Source organism: Theropithecus gelada, chromosome 3 (assembly GCF_003255815.1).
Source record: "Theropithecus gelada isolate Dixy chromosome 3, Tgel_1.0, whole genome shotgun sequence".
Classification (NCBI taxonomy): domain Eukaryota; kingdom Metazoa; phylum Chordata; class Mammalia; order Primates; family Cercopithecidae; genus Theropithecus; species Theropithecus gelada.
In genome coordinates this window covers 79,563,272-79,583,553 of record NC_037670.1, presented here as the reverse complement: position 1 = coordinate 79,583,553, position 20,282 = coordinate 79,563,272, and the positions used below count along the sequence as shown (strand labels likewise).

General features: G+C 36.5%; 1 protein-coding gene across 18 annotated transcripts in view; it reads left to right on the top strand.

Annotated features, from left to right (window-relative positions):
* BBS9 (Bardet-Biedl syndrome 9) overlaps positions 1-20,282 on the top strand; it is a 783,674-nt gene that overhangs the window by 153,096 nt on the left and 610,296 nt on the right. For all 18 annotated transcript variants that reach the window (XR_003118601.1, XM_025379701.1, XM_025379706.1 and 15 more), the window contains 2 exons: positions 3,979-4,162; positions 4,800-4,929. Coding sequence is in view for 17 of the 18 variants with exons in the window: in XM_025379701.1 (XP_025235486.1) it covers positions 3,979-4,162; positions 4,800-4,929 (314 nt within the window). In the remaining variant the exon portion in view is untranslated. The remainder of the gene's footprint in view (positions 1-3,978; positions 4,163-4,799; positions 4,930-20,282) is intronic.

The window sequence follows — 20,282 nt, the reverse complement described above, 5'->3', positions numbered from 1 at the left end:
AGTCTGATGCACCTACCTATGTTCACTAGGCTGTCTCCCTTCTACAGATTGTTCTTGTATATATACTGGCAATATCTGCCTTTCTGGCCAGCCCCATTTGGATTTTATACCTTCTTCAAATATTTTAGTATCTAAAGTAGATGAATACCTAAGATCATGTCTTGATGGCCAAAAATTCATCTTGTCTTTAATGTGATTTTTCATGATCTTTTCTTGGATCCATTGTTTGTTGATTATACCCTAACTTTCACAGCAGCCCCCAGTTCCTCTTTGTGCAGATTTTTCTTTGTGAAACCATTCACTGTTACTTTCGTATATAACACATGCCTGTCAGGGACCCCAGCTTGGACCCACAGTGAAGCCCTCCCTTTTTGGGCCAATTAATGGATTGATTGCAGCTCTGCATCTTTCTCGGGTGAAGCACCAGGAGACAAGACCCTTGGTTCCAGCCACTGCTAAGGTCCCTTCCTCTGCTGCCTCTAAGCTGGGGAGGGAATATAAAGCCTGAGATCTCCCCAGAGAGGCAGAGTGCAGCCTGGGAGTGCCAAGCTGTGATCTACAGCCAGCACAGAAGTGGGAGAAGAGCCCACACTTTCAGAGCATTGATAGGGAGCATGATGGCAGCTACTGCAGTGAGCTGAGATTGTGCCACCACATTCCAGCCTGGGCAACAGAGTGAGACTCCAATTGGAAAAAAAAAAAAAGGCCAGGCGCGGTGGCTTACGCCTGTAATCCCAGCACTTTGGGAGGCCGAGGCAGGTGGATCATGAGGTCAGGATATCGAGACCATTCTGGCCAACATGGTGAAACCCCATCTCTACTAAAAACACAAAAGTTAGCTGGGCGTGATGGCGTGTGCCTGTAGTCCCAGCTACTTGGGAGTCTGAGGCAGGAGAATCGTTTGAACCCAGGAGTCGGAGGTTGCAGTGAGCCGAGATCGCACCACTGCACTCCAGCCTGGCAACAGAGCGTCACTCTGTCTCAAAAGGAAAAAAAAAAAAGAAAATAGAGAGGAGCCACATAAGTGAGAAAGAGCCTACCTACTGACCAATACACTTGCTAACATACCCCACTTTGAAACCATAGGCAAGAATTTAGCTATAAATAAAAACCTTGCAGAAAGCTTCAGCCCTCTGAAAACATCCAGAAAAGAAGTCTACTGACTGTACTCAATTTACACCTCACAAAAAGGAATACTCATGCACACAGATAAAAAAGAACCAGTGCAAGAGCTCTGGCAACTCAAAAGGCCACAGTGTTTTCCTTCCTCTAAATTACCACACTAATTCTACAGCAAAGGTTGTTAACTGGGCTGAGATGGCTAAAGTGACAGAAATAGAATTCAGAATATGGATAGGAAAGGAAGACCATTGAGATTCAGGAGAATGTCAAAATCCAATCCAAGAAATCTAAGAATCACAATAAAATGACACAAGAGCTGGCAGACGAAATAGCCAGTATAGAAAAGAACTTAACTGGACCTGATAAAGCTGTAAAACACACTACAAGAATTCATAATGTAATCACAAGTATTAATGGCAGAAGAGACCACACTGTGGAAAGAATCTCAGAGCTTGAAGACAGGCTTTCTGAAATAAGACAGTCAGACAAAAATAAAGAAAAAAGATAAGAAATGAACAGAACCTCCAAGAAATTTGGTGTTATGTAAAGAGACCAACTCTATGACTCATTGGCATCCCTGAAAGAGATGGAGAGAAAGCAAGCAAGTTGGAAAACCTCTTTCAGGATATCATTCATGAAAAATTCCCCAACCTCACTAGAGAGACTGATATTCAAATTTAGGAAATGCAGAGAACCCCTGCAAGATACTATACAAAAAGATCATCCCCAAGACACATAATCGTCTGATTCTGTAAGGTCAAAATGGAGAAAAAATGTTACAGGCATCTAGAGAGAAAGGTCAGGTTACCTCCAAAGGGAGCTCCATCAGGCTAATAGTGGACCTTTCAGCAGAAACCTTACAAGCCAGAAGAGATTCGAGGCCTGTATTCAACATTCATAAAGAAAAATATTCAACCAAGAATGTCATATCCAGTCAAACCAAGCTTCGTATGTGAAGGAGAAATAAGAATCTTTTCAGACAAACAAGTGAGAAGGGAAATTGTTACCACCAGACCTGCCTTACAAGAGCTCCTGAAAGAAGCACTAAATATGGAAAAGAAAGACTGTTACTTACCAATACAAAAAACACTTAAGTACATGAACTAATGACACTATAAAGCAGCCACATAAACAAGTCTGCATAATAACCAGTTAAAAACACAATGACAGTATCAAATCCACACATATCAATACTAACCTTGAATGTAAACAGGCTAAATGCCCCATTTAAAAGACACAGAGTGGCAAGCTGGATCAAAAAGCAAGACACAATGATATGCTGCCTTCAAGAGACCCATCTCACATGCTGTACACCTGTAGGCTTAAAATAAAGAGATGAAGAAAACTCTATGAAGCAAATGGAAAAAAGCAGGAGTTGCAATCCTAATTTCAGGCAAAACAGACTTTAAACCAACAAAGATAAAAAAAGACAAGGGCATTACATAATAGTAAAGGGTTCAATTCAACATGAAAATCTAACTTTCCTAAATATATATACACCCAACACAGAAGCATCCATATTCATAAAGCAATTTCTTAGAGACCTACTAAGAGATTTAGACTGCCACACAATAATAGTGGGAGACTTCAACACCCCACTGGCCCTATGAGACAGATCATTGAGGCAGAAAATTAACAAAGAGATTCAAGGTCTGAATGTAATACTTGACCAAATGGACCTAATAGACATCTATAAAACTCTCCATCCCAAAACAACAGAATATTCATTCTTCTTGTCACCACATGGCACATACTCTAAAATCAACTACACAACTGGATATAAAACAATCCTCAGCAAATTCAAAAATATCAAAATACCCATCAACAGTAGACTGGATAAAGAAAATGTGGTACATATGCACCATGGAATACTATGCAGCCATAAAAAAGAATGAGATTATGTCATTTGCAGAAACATGGATGGAACTGGAGGCCTTTATCTTTAGTAAACTAATGCAGGAACAGAAAACCAAATATCACATGTTCTCACTTCAGTATCATATGTTCTTACTTTCACTTGAGGGTGAAAGGCGGGAGGAGGAAGAGGATCAGAAAAAATAACTATCACATACTACATACTACACTTAGTACGTGTGTAATAAAACAATCTATACACCAAGCCTCTGTGAAATGAATTTACCTATGTAACAAACCTTCCTATGTATCCCTGAACCTAAAGTAAAGGTTAGAAAAACTGAAAACTATATGCCTGTCTGCCAATGTTTTTCAAAATGGTATGTCTTTGCTCTTTTGCATTTTCCTGACTTAGAAATATTGTATGGGAGATGAATCCTGAAAAGCGCTCATTTTACATTCATTCTTTCATTACTTTAAGAAGCATTTATTGAACATTAACCACATCCCAGCAATATGGAGATATCCTGGAGTTGCTCTTATGTATAGAATATTCTGCTATACTCTCTAGTGGCTTGGTGACTACTCTGTATATGCATATTGATATATTTTTAGTTGTCCTATAAAAACACATGTACAATCATGATGACAATTTTTATGGATTATTAAATTTGATTTGCAAATTAAGCACAATATTGTTTTCATGGAAGTTTTTTAGGGAAGCAGGTAAGTTTTTTAGTGATTTTGAACTGCGGAATAGCTAATATCACTTTTTTGGTCCGTGGTAAGACATGGAACAAAACTTTGATTAGAGTCTTGTAAAATACCAGAAAAATGGTCATAGTGAAAAAAAAAAAAAAAAAGAAGAAAGAAATGAAAGAGATTAGCCCATCTTTATATTTCTGCTTTGTTGTAAAGCAATTTCTTAATTTGTATTGATATGAAAATAACTGAATTTTTCTGAGGTTAGCAACTAAATTGATCTTGAGTTTTGCTTTTTAGGTGGATTGGACTCTAAATATTGGAGAGCAGGCCCTTGATATATGTATTGTCTCTTTCAATCAGTCGGCATCCTCTGTTTTTGTTCTTGGTGAGAGAAACTTCTTTTGCCTTAAGGATAATGGACAAATTCGGTTCATGAAGAAGCTTGACTGGAGCCCAAGTTGTTTTCTGCCGTATTGCTCAGGTGTGTAGAAAGATTTTCTTTTATCTCTTCCGTATGTCAAGGCTATGTGATATACACCGGAAAAAAGCCACACTCATACACATATTTTAAACATATATGAAAACAGTTTAATACTGAATATGTAATGGATATTTTAACTTTAAAAGTTTGAATAGAAGTTTGATATAAAGCATACATTTGGTTTCGTTAGTCATTTTACTTTGTACAAAATGACTTGTAAAATTGGCCTCCGGCATACGTTAATACTTTCCATTATGTGTCTGTTCAAGATGCTTTCAAGAGAACATCAGACTCTTTTATAAGCACAATAGTAATGTCTAATAGAATGAATTATCTGTAGTGAATGCCTAGTAAATCATTAGCTTAAATGTGTTACATATTAATGAAATTCATGCTTTCTAGATGAAATGCAAAAATGTTGGCGATTATCTAGTTATAGCTTCCAAGACTGTAAAATGATTCCTTTCTTTTTTATACTGGTAGATTAAACTTACAAAATAATGTTTTATTACATAAAATCTTTATGTATTAAAATCAAGGTGTTAGAATTAGTTTGTGTTATCAATTTCCTAAAAGAGATATACTGTTTCAAATGACTGTTTTCTTAGTGTCTCTTTTCTGTATCTTCAACTTACAGTTTCTGAAGGAACAATAAATACTTTGATTGCAAATCATAATAACATGTTGCATATTTATCAAGATGTGACACTGAAGTGGGCCACCCAACTTCCCCACATTCCTGTAGCAGTAAGAGTGGGCTGTTTGCAGTAAGTGATTTAATTTAACACAGTTTTAAAAGAGTATGTTAGTCAAGAAATTTTCTAGAAGTTCTATGAAATAATGATGAGTGATTTTATTAAAAAATTACAAGTGACATTGTAGTATGAATGTCAATAATGAAAGTAATTTAAAATATAATTTTATTGGAAAGAAAGGATAATTAGTGCTATTAATCATTTTCATTTAATATTTCTAGCAAGATATCCTTATTAAATTAAAGGTAAAAGCTGATGAAGATATCAAGAAAATTGTTTACTTGATAGATTATTCTTTAGAATACAAAAAGATTTCTTTTAGCATTTGATGAGTCCCTTTTAGAGAACATTCACTGATAGACTGTGATGATATTACACTGTTCATCATAATAAGGTCTCACCTTGTTCCAGCCGTTTCATTAAGGCAAGTGATGCAGAATTGTTGATGATCATGTGTTTACACAGTTTAGATTTTAAGTGGGGCTACTTTGCATTTAAACTGAAAAACAGCATTCATACTTTAACATTAAATTTACCAAATTTATCAAAACTGACAGAAATGGTCCATATAAGTGAGTAATTTTTCTAGGTCATCAGTATAAAAAGTGAGATGCCGATGAACTTTTTAGCATCTTAGATTATGTTTAGGAATTGAAAATATCAGCAAACGTATAGAAACACAACTTTCCATAAAGCTTCATAGATTATTAGGTGTATTCAGTTCTACTTATTTATAATATTTTATTGAGCATTTAAAGGCCATACGGGGTGGGGCGCGGTGGCTCATGCCTGTAATCCCAGCTGTTTGGGAGGCTGAGGTGGTTGGATCACCTGAGGTCAGGAGTTCAAGACCAGCCTGGCCAACAGGGTGAAACCCCATCTCTACTAAAATACAAAATATTAGCCGGGTGTGGTGGCGTGTGCATGTAGTCCCAGCTGCTTGGGAGGCTGAGGCAGGAGAATTCCTTGAACCCGGGAGGCGGAGGTTGCAGTGAGCCTAGATCACGCGACTGCACTCCAGCCTGGGTGACAGAGCAAAAACTGTGGGCTTGAAACTGTGTCTCAAAAAAAAAAAAAAAAAAAAGCCATATGTAGTCGAATTCTTCAGTGACACCTATAGTTTCTGATCAGGATGGAGTTGTTCTCTCCTATTAAGGGCTTGAGTGTAATATTATTGTTGAAGCTCAACAGAGGGTGTTCATATTTGCATCAATGTTTAATCTAAAGCCTGAATTTTGGAAAAATGGAAATATTTTTTTGAAAACATTGAATATTTTAAAAAGAAGTTGCTTTCTTATGTTTTATGAGAAAAAAATATAATTTTAATTGCTATGCACGTAAGACAAGTTATAGTTATTTTCTGTCTGAAAAATAATTTAAAAATTTTGAGATTGGCTTTTGCAATGTCCATCACATAGTCTTCTTAAATTTGACAGAATATTCATACTCACCAGACATTTTGTATCAGATTTACTTAGAAGGATTTAGAACAGGAAAAACATCTTGCCAGCAGGGCACATCAAGTATTTCACTTCTGGAAGAGTAATTCTTTCAGGAGTCTATGTATCCATCCAAAGCTGTTCTCCTTGGTCTCTTAAGTGACAGTTCAATTGCAAAAAGACAGATCCACACTGGTGGGTATGGGCCTCATTTTGGCTTACAATCTTCATGCCCTTCAGGAGCCAATATCTTGAAATACTTAAAAATTATTGGGGTTTTGGTGCGTATTTTGAGCACAGGAGAATGATAGGTAGAACGACCTTATTGAGAACATTTAGTTGAAATAAATATATTTTTATACATACATTATGTACAAGGGATGTACCCATTTCAAGAGTCACCATACTGAGGGAAGTGCAAAGATATGACTTCTCAGCAGATATTTTTTGTTAATTTTTATAGTTTTTGGTCTAGATACAACTTACGAGTTAAGGGTCAATAATAACTGAAATATTATTATTAGTAAAAAACCAAATTTTCATATAGTGTGCATCATGATGCTTATATTCATAAGTAGCCTGTCATTTTATTTTAGGTACCTGTGAGTGAACCTTCCTATTTCTCATAGCTTTTGCAAGATGACCATTATAAACAATTAAATCCAAATATTGCCATTAGTATTTTCCACAATTAATGTATAAAAATAAATTCTAATTGTTCAACTGAAGATTTTTCTTATTCTTACATGTAACTTAACACAAAGTATAGGATTAGACTGTTTGAAAGAATTCCATTGTAATTTCTATTAGAGTTTTTTTCTTCTTCAGTAAACTTTAATTAATGCATGCAAAAGAAAATAAAGATTGTAAAACACTAGACTCAATTAACATAAAGTTTAGGAAAGTTTTTTGCCCTCACCACAATTGTAAGCTGTATGCTACAGTTATTTAAATACATTTTATAATAGTCACATCTTAAATCTTATTACTTATCTAAACTGAAGCAGTAAATGGATAATTTCAAAAATGATCGTATGTATGGAACACCATAACTATATTTTAATCACTTGCAAAATACGCCGTGGACCATGGCGAGAGCACTCAGCTCTTAGCTCACGCTGAGGTTTTGGTTATTAACCACAAAAGGTAAGGGAGCTTCCAGTTTTGCTCTTTGGCTGTCAGATCATTTACAGGGGTGATGTTGGAATAGTAGCTGGTGTTACAGATACCCTACACAATGCAAAGCTAGTGAACACCAATATCTAGTCATCTGGCAAAAAAAGAAAAAAATATACCATAAACTAGCAAGAGCATCTGCAGCCAACTGCAGGCTAATGCCACATCTTTTCTCAAGGCTCTATCCTGGGCATGTGAAAGAAAAGCCCTGCTTTTGTCCTGATCAACAACAGCCATCCTGTGAGGAAGACACTTCCTTGCCACGTGAGCACTGGTGGGCTTCTCACTTTTGCAAGCCCAAAATGTGACTCTTGCCATTCACCATGCTGCCCTCACTCCCTTACCTCATGGGCCACAAGAGGGTGGAAGAGCCAGGTAGATCTAAGGTGATGTCCCACAAGGGGTCTATGGTGGTGGATACTCCATGGCAGACTTGGCAGGTGGCATCCAACTGCAGGCCACCTGTGAAGATCTGTTCTATGATGTAGTTGCAGTAGTTGTGATAGTTGGCCTTCTTCCCATTGTCATCACCTGGGGACAGACTGTGGCTCTGGGATTGGTGTCTATGAGCCACAAAGACTGCGAATCTGTAAGGGAAGAGTACGTTTACCCTGCAGAGGCCCGAGGAAACCAGTGCTGACACTTTACAAGGCCATGTGAGGATGCTCATCATTTCATTAGAGGGTCTTGCTGTTATTTAATGTGACGAGAAATCACAGCACTTGGATTTTCAATGCTCCTCTTTTTCTCATTCCCTAAGAAGAGCTCCACATTTTTTATCTTGCCAACAAAACACATCTAATGCCCAATGACTGAGTAGGTAATTGGTTCCCTTTTTATATGAGGAACAATTGAATAAATATTTCCTGGAGACAGCTGAAAATATTGTGGGCCAGATACTGTAACCCTGGACAGGTTCTTTCTGCCTGTTGCACAAACAAAATCAATTCACTGAATTTCAGTGGAGAAAGAGTTTAATTGATGCAAGGCCAGTCACACCACACTGAAGATTATTAAGACTTATTACTTAAATCAATCTTATTGAAGGCTCATAGGTTAGGGGTTTTTCAAAAGTTGTTTGGGGGAAGAGTTAGGGGTGGCTAGGCAATGGGTGCTTGCTGCTAATTGTTTGGAAGGTGCAATCATAGGGATGTGGGAAATGATCCTCTTGCATGGTGAATCACTTCTGGGAGCAGCTGGTGGTTCCAGGTGGAACCATCATGGTTTCAGAAATGCAAAAATCCTGTAAAGATCTCTTACAAGGCCACTGTTAGGTTCTACAATAGTGATGTTATCTGCAGGAATATTGGGGAAGTTGCATATCTTGTGACCTCTGGAATAATGGCTGTTTTTGTCTACACCTTAGCAAAATTCAGCCTCCTCTATCTTCCTAGCCTGGTGTTCTCTCACTAGCTTTACAAAGACAGTTGAGTTTTGGGGAAGGGCTAGTTTTACTTAAACTATGAACTAAACGTCTCCCACAGCTAGCCTAGCCTAAGCCTAGGAATAATTAAGGGAACTTGAATGTTAGAGGCTAGAGGTTTGTAGGCTAGATCATGCCTCCCCCACTGCCATAATTTTCTCACTGCAATACTTTTTGCAAAGGCTGTTTCACTTTCATCCTTTGAGTTTCAACATGCCTCAATCCTGAGGTGTAAGCTATGAGATGGGAAAAGGGTGAGAACTGCTCCAACTTCTTCCTACTGACAGGGGGCGTAGTTGGGGTATGGGTTGCCCCTAGGGTAAGAGGAGTGGAACTGCTTTGGAGGCACTCATAGGTGCCTGATTGGGGTTCCAAGCCTTATATGACAAAGACGTTAATATTCTCATCCACAGTTTTAGCATGGCACTTAAGTGAACCGCAGACTATAGGATAATGAGTAGATTATTAGACATACAGATTCACATAAACAGGAAAGAGCAAATTTAAATATACCATCCCATATCTTTTTAGTTCCTAGTCCCAAGACTAGATGAGTTCAGCTGAATAGCTGTTTCCCATATCAGGAGGTGGCATTGCAGATGGGCTAATCCTTTGTATGTGATGAAGGCAAACAGATTTTTAAATAAGAGGCATTTCAGACAGGTTCCAGAACTATTTCTTCAGTGTAATTAGATCTCTGCCCTGTGGGTTGACAGTGCCTCACCAGCAGGTACATTGCCAGAGATGACCCTCAGAAGAAATAAGCAGTTGCCAGAGCTCACCTTTAGGTCTGTTGTACTGGTAGGAGGCTTACGAACCACAGGCAGATATTTGCAAGGGTGGATCCTGGATAAGCCCCCAAATTTGTAAATGCCTGATGAGTTCTTCCTGCTCACTGTACAAACAAAATTCATTCATGACATTGCAGTAGAGAGAGCATTTAATTGACGCAAGTCTAGCCATACCATGTGGGAGAGTTATTACTCAAATCAATATCATAATCTGTTAGAATTTTAAAGGTAATTATTACTAACTTAGCTATAGCTTATCTGTTTATTTATTTTTAGAGACAGGGTCTTGCTCTTTTGCTCAGGCTGGAATTCTTTGGCATGATTATAGCTCACTTCAGCCTTGAACTTCTGCCTTCTGCCTCAGCCTCCTGAGTAGCTACAACTAAAGGCACATGCTACCATTCCTGGCTAATTTTTTCATATTTTGTAGAGATGAGGTCTCACCATGTTGCCCAGGCTGTTCTTGAACTTATGGCCTCAAGTGATCCTCCCACCTTGGCCTCCCCAAGTGCTGGGATTATGGGTATGAGCCGAAGTGCTCAGCTCACATATTTATATTAGGAAGTTGTTTGAAATTGAGAGTACTGAAATAATTTTTCTCTTGCTTTTTATTACCTTTAGGGTTAAAGCTTTTTTGGTAGAAGCTTCCTTGGTTGAATGTGTTTATTTATGAAGGAAATTGCTGCTTTTTAAATATGTTTCTTTTCAGTGAATAAGAAATGTTGGATTTGGGTCAACTTGATGCAATTATACTTAGTAACAGCATTTTGCTCAGAGTCTAAGATGCTTTTTTTCTTTGCACTCTCACCTACTTGGCAGATTTAGTCCTCTCTACCTTGTCTATTACATAACAGTTCCAATTCTGTCTGTGTTTTCTTCTTCCTTTTCAGATTAAATCTCATTCTCGATTAAATTGTTTTTTATTTAATTATTTTTAATTTTTGTAGGTCACACTATGGGAAGTTGAAATCAATACACAGATTACAGAATCAGAAGAGCCTGACTGTGATAATCTTCTTTAAATTCTTAGCTATTACTGTTTACCTCTCATTGCATGAAGTAGCTATGGAAACCTGGCCCAGCATCTTCTGCGGTGGTCATTTTCTCCAGTGGCAAATAAAGATCATCATTTATCAGTGATGTTACTGTCTCTGGAGATATCAAATATATCTACAAGTGGAAGTCCATTTGAATGAAACTTCACAGAGATGAGAACCATTCTAAACTTTGCTGGCAGCTCACAGCAGGCTTTAAAATCTTACTGCAGTACTTATTGCAACTCATTTTTGAACAATTTGGTCTAGTACTTCAATGTTTTTCTTCCTAGGCTAGGTCTGCAATAGTCACTTATTTTAAGTTTGTTACTTAACAGTTTCTTCTTTTTAAAAAAATTTCCTAGCTTATTTAATTTTTAGAAAACATTTATTTTAGATACAGCCGGTACAAGTGCAAGTTTGTTACATGAGTGTATTGCATGATGCTGAGGTTTGGGGTACAGATTCTGTCACCCAGGTAGTCAGCATAGTACCCAATAGGTAGGTGTTCCACCCACAGCCACTCCCTCCCTCCCCACTCTGGTAGTCCACAGTGTCTGTTGTTCCCATGTTTATGTCCATGTGTGCTCAATAATATTTTGTTCTTTAGCTTTCATTGATATAATATTGTTGACCAGAATGTTTCCCCCATATCTTTTCTGGATTTTCATATTTCTATTTCAAGACATAGCTCAAGTCACATAAATAAGCCTTTCCTGCTTATCATGGTCTCCCCTTTTCTGAATTTCTATCACATTTATAATTATGTTGGTGAACTACTATTTGATTTTCCTAACTCTCCAACTAGAGAATACATTCCATTTTACTTTTGCATGTCACACCGAATAATCAGTGAGAAAGATCAACATATGGTATATGCTTCCTAAATACTTAAAAGTCATTGTGGTTTTTATGTGTCAGGGGAAGAGGTGTGGCTCTAAAGACCTTATAAGATCTTCTAGTTGAAAAACCTTTTTAAAATATGAAAAAACAGACTCATAGAGAGAAGAAGGATATTTTACTTGAAACCAAATTTGTTAGCAAAATATTTTTAGTTCCAAAGTGACATTTTCTTTTTTTGGTTTAAGTTTTGCTGTTAATTTGTCTTTTTTTTTTGTATTATAGAAAGAGAATGTGAGCCTATATACTTTTTGCTATCCTGTATTTTAAGGATTTTCTTTGTGAATTCTTACATTCCACAGAAAAATCATAAATATTCCTGGAATTTGCGTAAGGTATACATTCTGATATTTGGCACCTCTGCATTTTTATTGATATTTTCCTCTATTTGTTATAGTTGCAAGAGTAGAATATTAGTATTTCGTTACTATATTTTTCTGTCAGTTTTCTGTTGAATAAGCATTTTTGGTTTAGATATTCTTATTCTGTGTTAGCTTATATTTCTGATAGCTGTTTTTTTGGTGAGTTAAAAAATTTTATCACTATAAAATGACCTCTTTTGGGTTTCCATTTAATATGTTTTTGTTTGCTTATTTTTTCATTGGTTTGCTTTGAGTTCACTTAGATACTAGTTTTTGGTATGCTGTGGTCTATGCCTTTTTTTTTTTTTCTTTTTTTGAGACAGAGTCTCACTCTCTCTCCCAGGCTGGAGTGCAGTGTTATGATCATAGCTTATTGCAGCCTTGAATGCCTCGCCTCAAGCAATCCTCTCACTTCAGCCCCACAAGTGGCTGGGACTGCAGGCATGTGTCACCACACCCAGTTAATTAAAAATTTTTTTTTTGTATAGATAGGATCTTACTATGTTTCCAGGCTGGTCTCAAACTCCTAGCCTCAAGTCATTCTCCTGCCTCAACCTCTCAAAGTGCTGGGATTACAGGTGTGAGCCACTGTGTCTGGCCAATGCTTCATCTCTCAACAGGTTCATTTAATTTTCACTGGAATGATATAGGGTGTTATTATATTCTGTGGTAAGAATGTATTGTTATATTTCACCTTCAAACTTTATTGATGTTGCTTCCTTATTTTTTTAATTTTAAAATTATTATTATTATTTTTGAGACAGAGTCTTGCTTTGTTGACCAGGCTGGAGTGCAGTGGTGTGAACATGGCTCACAGCTGCCTTGACCTCTTGGGTGCAAGCAATCCTCCCACCTCAGCCCCACAAGTAGCTGGGACTATAAGTGCATGCCATCACATCTGGTAGATTAAAAAAACAATTTGTAGAGATAGGATCTCCCTGTGTTGCCCAGATTGGTCTGGAACTCCTAGCCTCAAGAGATCCTCCTGCCTCGGCCTCCCAAAGTGCTGGGATTACAGGCATGAGCTGCCATGCCTTGCCTCTTATTTGTTTTTAAATGGCTTTTAGAGAAAATAATAACCTTTGTGATTTTTGTAAAAAGTGTAGAACTGCATTTTTTAAAACTGTTACTTAAAGGTACAAAGAAAAATAAAATAGCTTTTTATTAAAGTTACTTGAGTCTTATCAAATAGAATGAACATTTGTTAGCACTTTTAAATATCAACCCTGATATTATTCTCTACACACATACAAATTTAGGCATATAATAAAATTTACAAAACAGGACCACATGAATTTTTTTTTTTTTTTAGATGGAATCTCGCTCTGTTGCCCAGACTGGAGTGCAGTGGCGTGATCTCAGCTCACTGCAACCTCCGCCTCCTGGGTTCAAGCAATTCTCTGCCTCAGCCTCCTGAGTAGCTGGGATTACAAGCGCCTGCCACCATGCCCGGCTAATTTTTTTGTATTTTTAGTAGAGACAGGGTTTCACTATCTTGGCCAGGCTGGTCTTGAACTCCTGACCTCGTGGTCCACTCGCCTTGTCCTCCCAAAGTGCTGGGATTACAAGTGTGAGCCACCGTGCGTGACCATGAATTTAAAATATAAATTTATTTCATTATATCCTAATGGAAAAGAGAAATAGGTGAAGTGGAAGGAATATGTGAATTTTTTATAAATGTTTATTTACATTATATTTCAGTTTCTAAAAGACTTCTCTCAACAAGAGTAGAAAACATGCCTTTTTGGTTGATACCGTTAGTCTTTTAAAGCTGCATTTCAAATTTTGGTAGTGTCCATTGACTTCCTGTTGTGAAACATAGGGAAAATAGCATACTTATGTTTTCTTCCTCTCTTCTTGTCAAATTCTGGTATTATTGGTATATTATTATTTATTTTGTCAAAATTTAAAACATTTCCATACATTTTTTGTAATCACAATTTCTATAGTGCTTTCATCCTGTTGATTTATCTAAATGGAGTCAAAGCTTACCACTAGTTCTTTTACTATTCCTGAATTATCTTGATTCATTTCTTGGTTAGTTGAGTTTAATCATCCTGTAGTTTTGTGGGAAGCCTTATAAATGTTCTTACCTTAAGAATTGTATATTGCTTTTATACGTGAAGATAACTTTAACTTCCCTCTGAAATTTGGACATTCCATTTGGTTTTGAAAGTTGCTGTGGAAAAGTCTGAAGGTAGCTTAATTTTTTTGAAAAAGCCATCTTACTGGATGAATTACTTTTTCTGTCTGGATGCTCATCTGACTTATATCTCAGTCCTTAAGAATTAAAACATTACTCCTCATCAATTATTTGTATATATTTGTTCTTTCTATTTTGATTTTTGTGATTTTTTTTCACGTTGCTTATCCGTGTTCTTGAGTTGGTTTTTAGTGTATTTATTCTCATTTTTTAAAAATTTATTTATTCTAGTTATTGCTTCTAGTGTGGCTTTCAGCCCCTGTATCTTTTGTTTGAGTTTTCCAAACAATGACAAAAATGATTTCTTTTATTTCACTGATACAAGGGGTAACTATTTGTCTGAATTCTTCTTTTGTTTCTTTAGGAAGTTCTTGCTATGGATATTTTCTGTCTTTTATGTTCTCATCTCCCTCATGTCTACCCCTTTCCTTTTTTTGCAATTTCCACACATACATCTCTTCTTATTTTGCAGTTATTCATTTTTTAAATGGTGACAGCAGTTTGCTGAAGGATTGTGTGGGGAGTTTCGAGGGAGAGTGATGATTAGCTCAGATCACCTGAGCTGAGAGTGAGACTATTTTCACCTTCTCACTCTGTTTATTTTCTCTTTTGCCCTGGGCGTCCATTTTCCTTGGTTTTCAGGGTTCAAGAGGCTAGTGAGCCTCACAGAAGCCCCTAACGGCCCCTGTCACAGGTCCTTGGTCCTAAGAATCAGTGGCTGCTGCTTGTCTTTCTATCTTCATTGGTTAGGAAGTTGATAAAAGCACAGATAGAAGACCATATGTTTCGCTTCCATTCTGGTTTTTCTGATGTCACTCCTCCTGTATCCCACCCATGTCCTTAAATTTCATTCCATTAGTCTAGGACCTGACTCTCTCTTCTGCTTGAAGTCTGCAGAGTTGGTGCCAGCTCTTGGTATCCTATCTTACTGTGGTCCAGAATTTAAGATATTTGGTAGGCTTCGAAGTTTGTTGATTGTGACTGTAGTCATTTCCTCATTCAATGTCCTTTTTTTGGGAGGTAGTAGTTATTGTAGTACTTTCTGCTGTTTTTGGTAAGTTTTGCAGTATTATCTTTGATTAGAATTCAAGTCTTTGTCAGTCTTTATTGTTGCTGAGGAGAAATCCATGGACAACCTGATTTTTGTTTTGTTGTAGGTAATCAGTTCTTTATGTTTGATTGCTTGTAGAATGTTTTTCATTTTTCCTGTAAATGCCACACTTGCCACCGTATATCTGTATGATATTTTCCTTGATATTACTGGGAATGTAGTGAATTTAATCTGTTTAAACCATTTGTTTTGCTGCCGAATAAAGGTTTCCTATGTTATATCTTTGATTATTTCTTCAGTTTTGTTTGATTTAATATGTCCTTCAGGAAAACTAATATCTTTTGGTTGGCTACTTATTTTCTGTTCCCAATATCTGCTCTCTTTTTCCCCGTAATTTTCATTTCTTTGTCATTTGTTTTCTCTGTTTTCTGGGGAAATGTATAAAATTTGTGTTCTATGTCATTGTTTTGAGAAACCACGGCACTGATTTTGATCTTTTCTATGTCTACAGTGGAAGATTTTTTTAGTCTGCTGAGGTGCTGTCTTTTTCCCAGCCACTTCCCTGCTACCTCCTGTATCTTTGCTAGTCCTAACCAGTGTAGTATGTGCCAAGTTACAGTTCCCATGAGGCACTAGTACCAAGTACATCTTACTTTGAAACATGTTTATAGTGTTTATTTTGGGGCTTTATCTCTGAGTATATAATAAATACACTATTATTAATCTCTATACTTGGACAATTTTATAGAATTTGCCACCTGTGTTTGGAAGTCAATAGATAGTGTAAGGGGCCATGGGCAGTGGTAGAGGTTGGAAAGATTCAAGAGGGTAGTTATAAAATATATTGCTTCAATCATAGGTCACTAACAGATGTCTGCACAGTTTTCTGGCTCATATAGAACTTGGAATTCTGAATCAGATGGGGCAGTGAGTTTATAATCAGAAATGTTAGGTAGAGTGACAGAACTCTTGGCTTTCATGGGTTCCTATCAAAAGAGGAGAGCTTTGGTTTAGGGCCTAGTGAATCTGCTATTGCATTGTGGTATACTGTAACTTAATATGAGTAATGGGGGATGAAGGAACAGAATTATGTCATAGTTCGTATATTTTTTCTTCCTCTTCTTATTGGTACCTCAGTAAACATAATTTGGACAAATGTCAATCTCATTGAAGGATTTTGGGGGTAAAATTTGTTGCATGATTTTTGATGGTCATCATTACATGCATGCATATATTTCCATTGTGTAAGATCAAAGGTCTTTATGAGATGACCCCTAGATATTATATTGATGGAACTTAAAGTGGAGAAGCACAAGAATTGTGCTTGTAATGTCCTTATAGCCATATGGCTAAACCATTATTGACGTATGGCCTGTCATTTGGTACACTACTTTCATACACTGTAATATGGCTATTTTGATAAGTGTTTTATTCACATGGAAAAGACCTTGTAGGAATCCTTAAATAAATTAAAAAGCCATATCTTTATTTTTATTTGTCAGTCAAGGTTGTAATTCTCAGAAAACTTCTCCTTGGGAAAAGTTAGATATCTTCTGCTTGGCTCATGTTTTCATGATCATGTTATTTTTAATGTAATAATGCAAAACACAGCATCCTCCATTCTCATGAACAATATCATAGTAATTACAGTTCCAGATTGTTTGATTTTGTTACATTCCATAGTAAGTCTATTTAATTTGCCTGGCAGAGATTTTAGAAACACCGTATAGCCGAGGATAAGTAGTTGCAGTTACAATGCCAGTTGGGTTTATAATTTTCTGTTTTATAAATTAAATGTTTCAGTGGTAGAATTCTACTTATTACCACATATTTCCACTGAAAAACTTCTTTAGACGTACTGTCATCGAGACTGTGAACATCTCTTAAAAATGAAACTCTCAATCTCAAAGAAAATAATTTATACTGGTAGGAAAAATGCTTTTGTGTTTTGGGTTCCTCATTCTCTATCCCATAATTGATATATAGGGGATTCAGTTGCAGTAGGGTTGAAGACAAAGGGAAAGTGTTTGCTTTTCACTAGTTATGAAGGGTTTGCCTTTCACTAAGTACATACCTTCTTGGCCCTTTGGTCCCGGGGATCATTTCTGTCAGGTTACTAACTTTGCCGTTCATTTTTCTTAGAAAATACATGTGATTTAACATTTTTTCTCCTCACTTCAGATAGTGGGCCCTCCTGATAACTGAAATTTGACTTTCTGGTTTCAAAGATAGAATGAGTTTATTTTTATGGGTTCCTGAGAATCCTGGAAAATATCTCTGTTTCCCAGAGGAAGAAGTTTATATTTTCTTAGTTACTTACTGTAGAATATAAAAGAGAAGAAGTGATTTATTTGTGTATGGGGGGCAGTAACGTAAAGTTTATATGCAGCTAAACTCTTTGCAGAAGAACTTTGAACTTTAGAACTTTGGATGGACTTAGTCCTTTATTCTGTTAACTAGTGTATGGCCTGTTTTCTAGACTGGCTCTGGAGTGCAAATCTGAGTTATCACCAGAATAAAAAAAGAGAAATATCTCTGTATCTGTATTTCTCAGAGGAAAAAGTTTATATTGTCTTAGTTGCTTACTGTAATATAAAAGGGAAATGGGAAAAAGTGATTTTTTTTTTTTTTGATAACATAAGATTTATGTGCTACTAAGCTCCTTGTAGAAGAACTTAGAACTTTGGGATTCAGAACTTTGGGTGGACTTAGTCCTTTATTCTATTAAGTAGTATATAACCTGTATTTCAGAACTAGCTTTGCAGCACAAATCAGAGTTATCAGAATAAAAAAAGTGTAAATATATAACTCTTATGGTATAGGCTAATGTTGGGTGACTTAAAATTAGAATCAAAAGGAAATGCAAGAATTAGCAATTTTTATTGCTTGCTATGCACTGGCATCATTTCATCATTAGACTCTTAATTTCTACAAAGAGCTACATTGGTAGCTTATTCAAAACTTTCTAAGTCTTTAACACGTCAGGTTTAACATTTTAAAAACCTTGGTAAATCCCCTACATCTTAAGAAAAAAAGATTTAGGAGAGTGATGGTGCGTGTTTACCTTTCAAGAGAACAGTATTAATTGAACTTAATAAAAATTGGGTTGAAAAGTAAAGCAGATGAATAATCATATCATTTAAGTCATTTTTGGAATTCTAGCTTGAAACTTGTAAGTAAATTAAGTCTCACCTGATAAAATAGGTCTTTAACTCTAGGTTATCTGATCAACAGAAACTGTCAGTTAACAGGCTGTGGGGGTTCCCAGATATTCTAAAATGTGGAACTGTATTCAGTGGTTTCCCTGCCTTTAAATAGAGAAAATCCACTGACTTTTGTTCACTAAAGTGCAGTTTACTATTTAAAATAAGTGTAAAGTGAAAGGGGACTTGCTACCTGCTTTATTGATGTGCCAGAAAAAGGACAGATACCCATATAATGTTTTGTGTGTGTAATATTTAAGACTATAGAAGAAAACTGAATTAATTTAAGCTTAAAATGTTACTGTTTTGAGAGGTGATAAAGGAAGAAACCAGTCAGGCAGGCAGTTAGGGTGGGTCCTTGCTTAAATTGTTTCAAATAGAACAGCCTGAAAAATCAAGCTTCCGGCACAGATCAAGGAACTTGCACAGCGGGGCTTGCCTATGACATGCCCAGAGCTGCACAGATAAGAAAGGCTACACGGGCGACTTGCCCAGACATGCCCGCAATGGAAAATTCTGTCTCCTGAAACATGTGCAGTAAGGAGAACAAAGCAATATGGATTACTCAAGCTAAGGACCCACATGCGCACTAGGAGGATGGGGTGGAGCTACGAGAAATTCGTGCCTTATGCAATTAGGCAACCCAGCCCTCCTTTGTTTTCTTATAAAAGCCTTTACTTTCAGCTGTAAAACCAGCAACCCTTTTCCAGGCCCCCTCTTCATGGCAGAGAGCTTTCTTCTTTAGCTTATTAAACTTGTGCTCTAACCTCACCCTTTTTGTGTCCACACTACTTAATTCTCTTCGTTTTGAGACAAAAAACTCTGGGTGGTACCTCACAATGAGAGACTGCTACATTGTGGTGCATTGGCAAGACTGTAACAGTTTCAAGTAGAAGATGACAAAATGTTATTATGGGAATTAATTCATTAATGTAGAATAATGTAACATAATGAACTATGTTCTATTAATAATTAGCACTTATGTTCTGATCTTGAAACGACTTGGCTAGATAAAAGCTTTGCTTAGTGAAGAAAGACTTATTACCCTTTTTCCTCTTGTATTTCATCAAAAAATTACCTTTTATATTCAAATGTTTTCGAGCAAGAGTATTTTTATATTTGTTGATAGCATAAAGTATATATTATGAATATGTTTTATGAGCATACATTTATTGGCTAATGAGTAACATGTTATTTCCCAATGACACTGTTCTAAGAGTTCATATGATGATAATAGCAATTTGTGTCATTATGTGCCAGGCAATATTCTGAATTCTTTGGACATATTAACATATTTAATTCTAAAACAATTACTACTATTATTACTATATGGTTATCCTCATTTTATAGATGATGTAACTGAGGCATAGAGAGATCACATAACATACCCGAGCTCATAAGAAAACATGTAAACAGCTAATTACAGCCTAAGTGAGCTGGTGTTACAATATAGAAAAGCAGAATACAGTAGGTCCATTCAGAGTATTTGTCCACCATATTGCTAGAAGTCCCAACATTTTTTGCTTTTACTGAAAAACTCTGATACATTTCCTTTCTCTAAGATAATTGCTTCCCTTTCAGATTAGTGCTATCCAATATTCTATCTGACAAGACGTATATTATTTAGAGTTGTTAGGGTAAACACCTGGAAAAACCAGAAAGCAGAAGCCTAAAATAAAAGTTATTACTTTTGGAGTGTGGAACTGAAGGATGGAAAGTCCTGGATGAATTCCTTAAATATCTTTTAGAAAGTCCCAGGCATTCTAAAAATCAGCTTGCATCT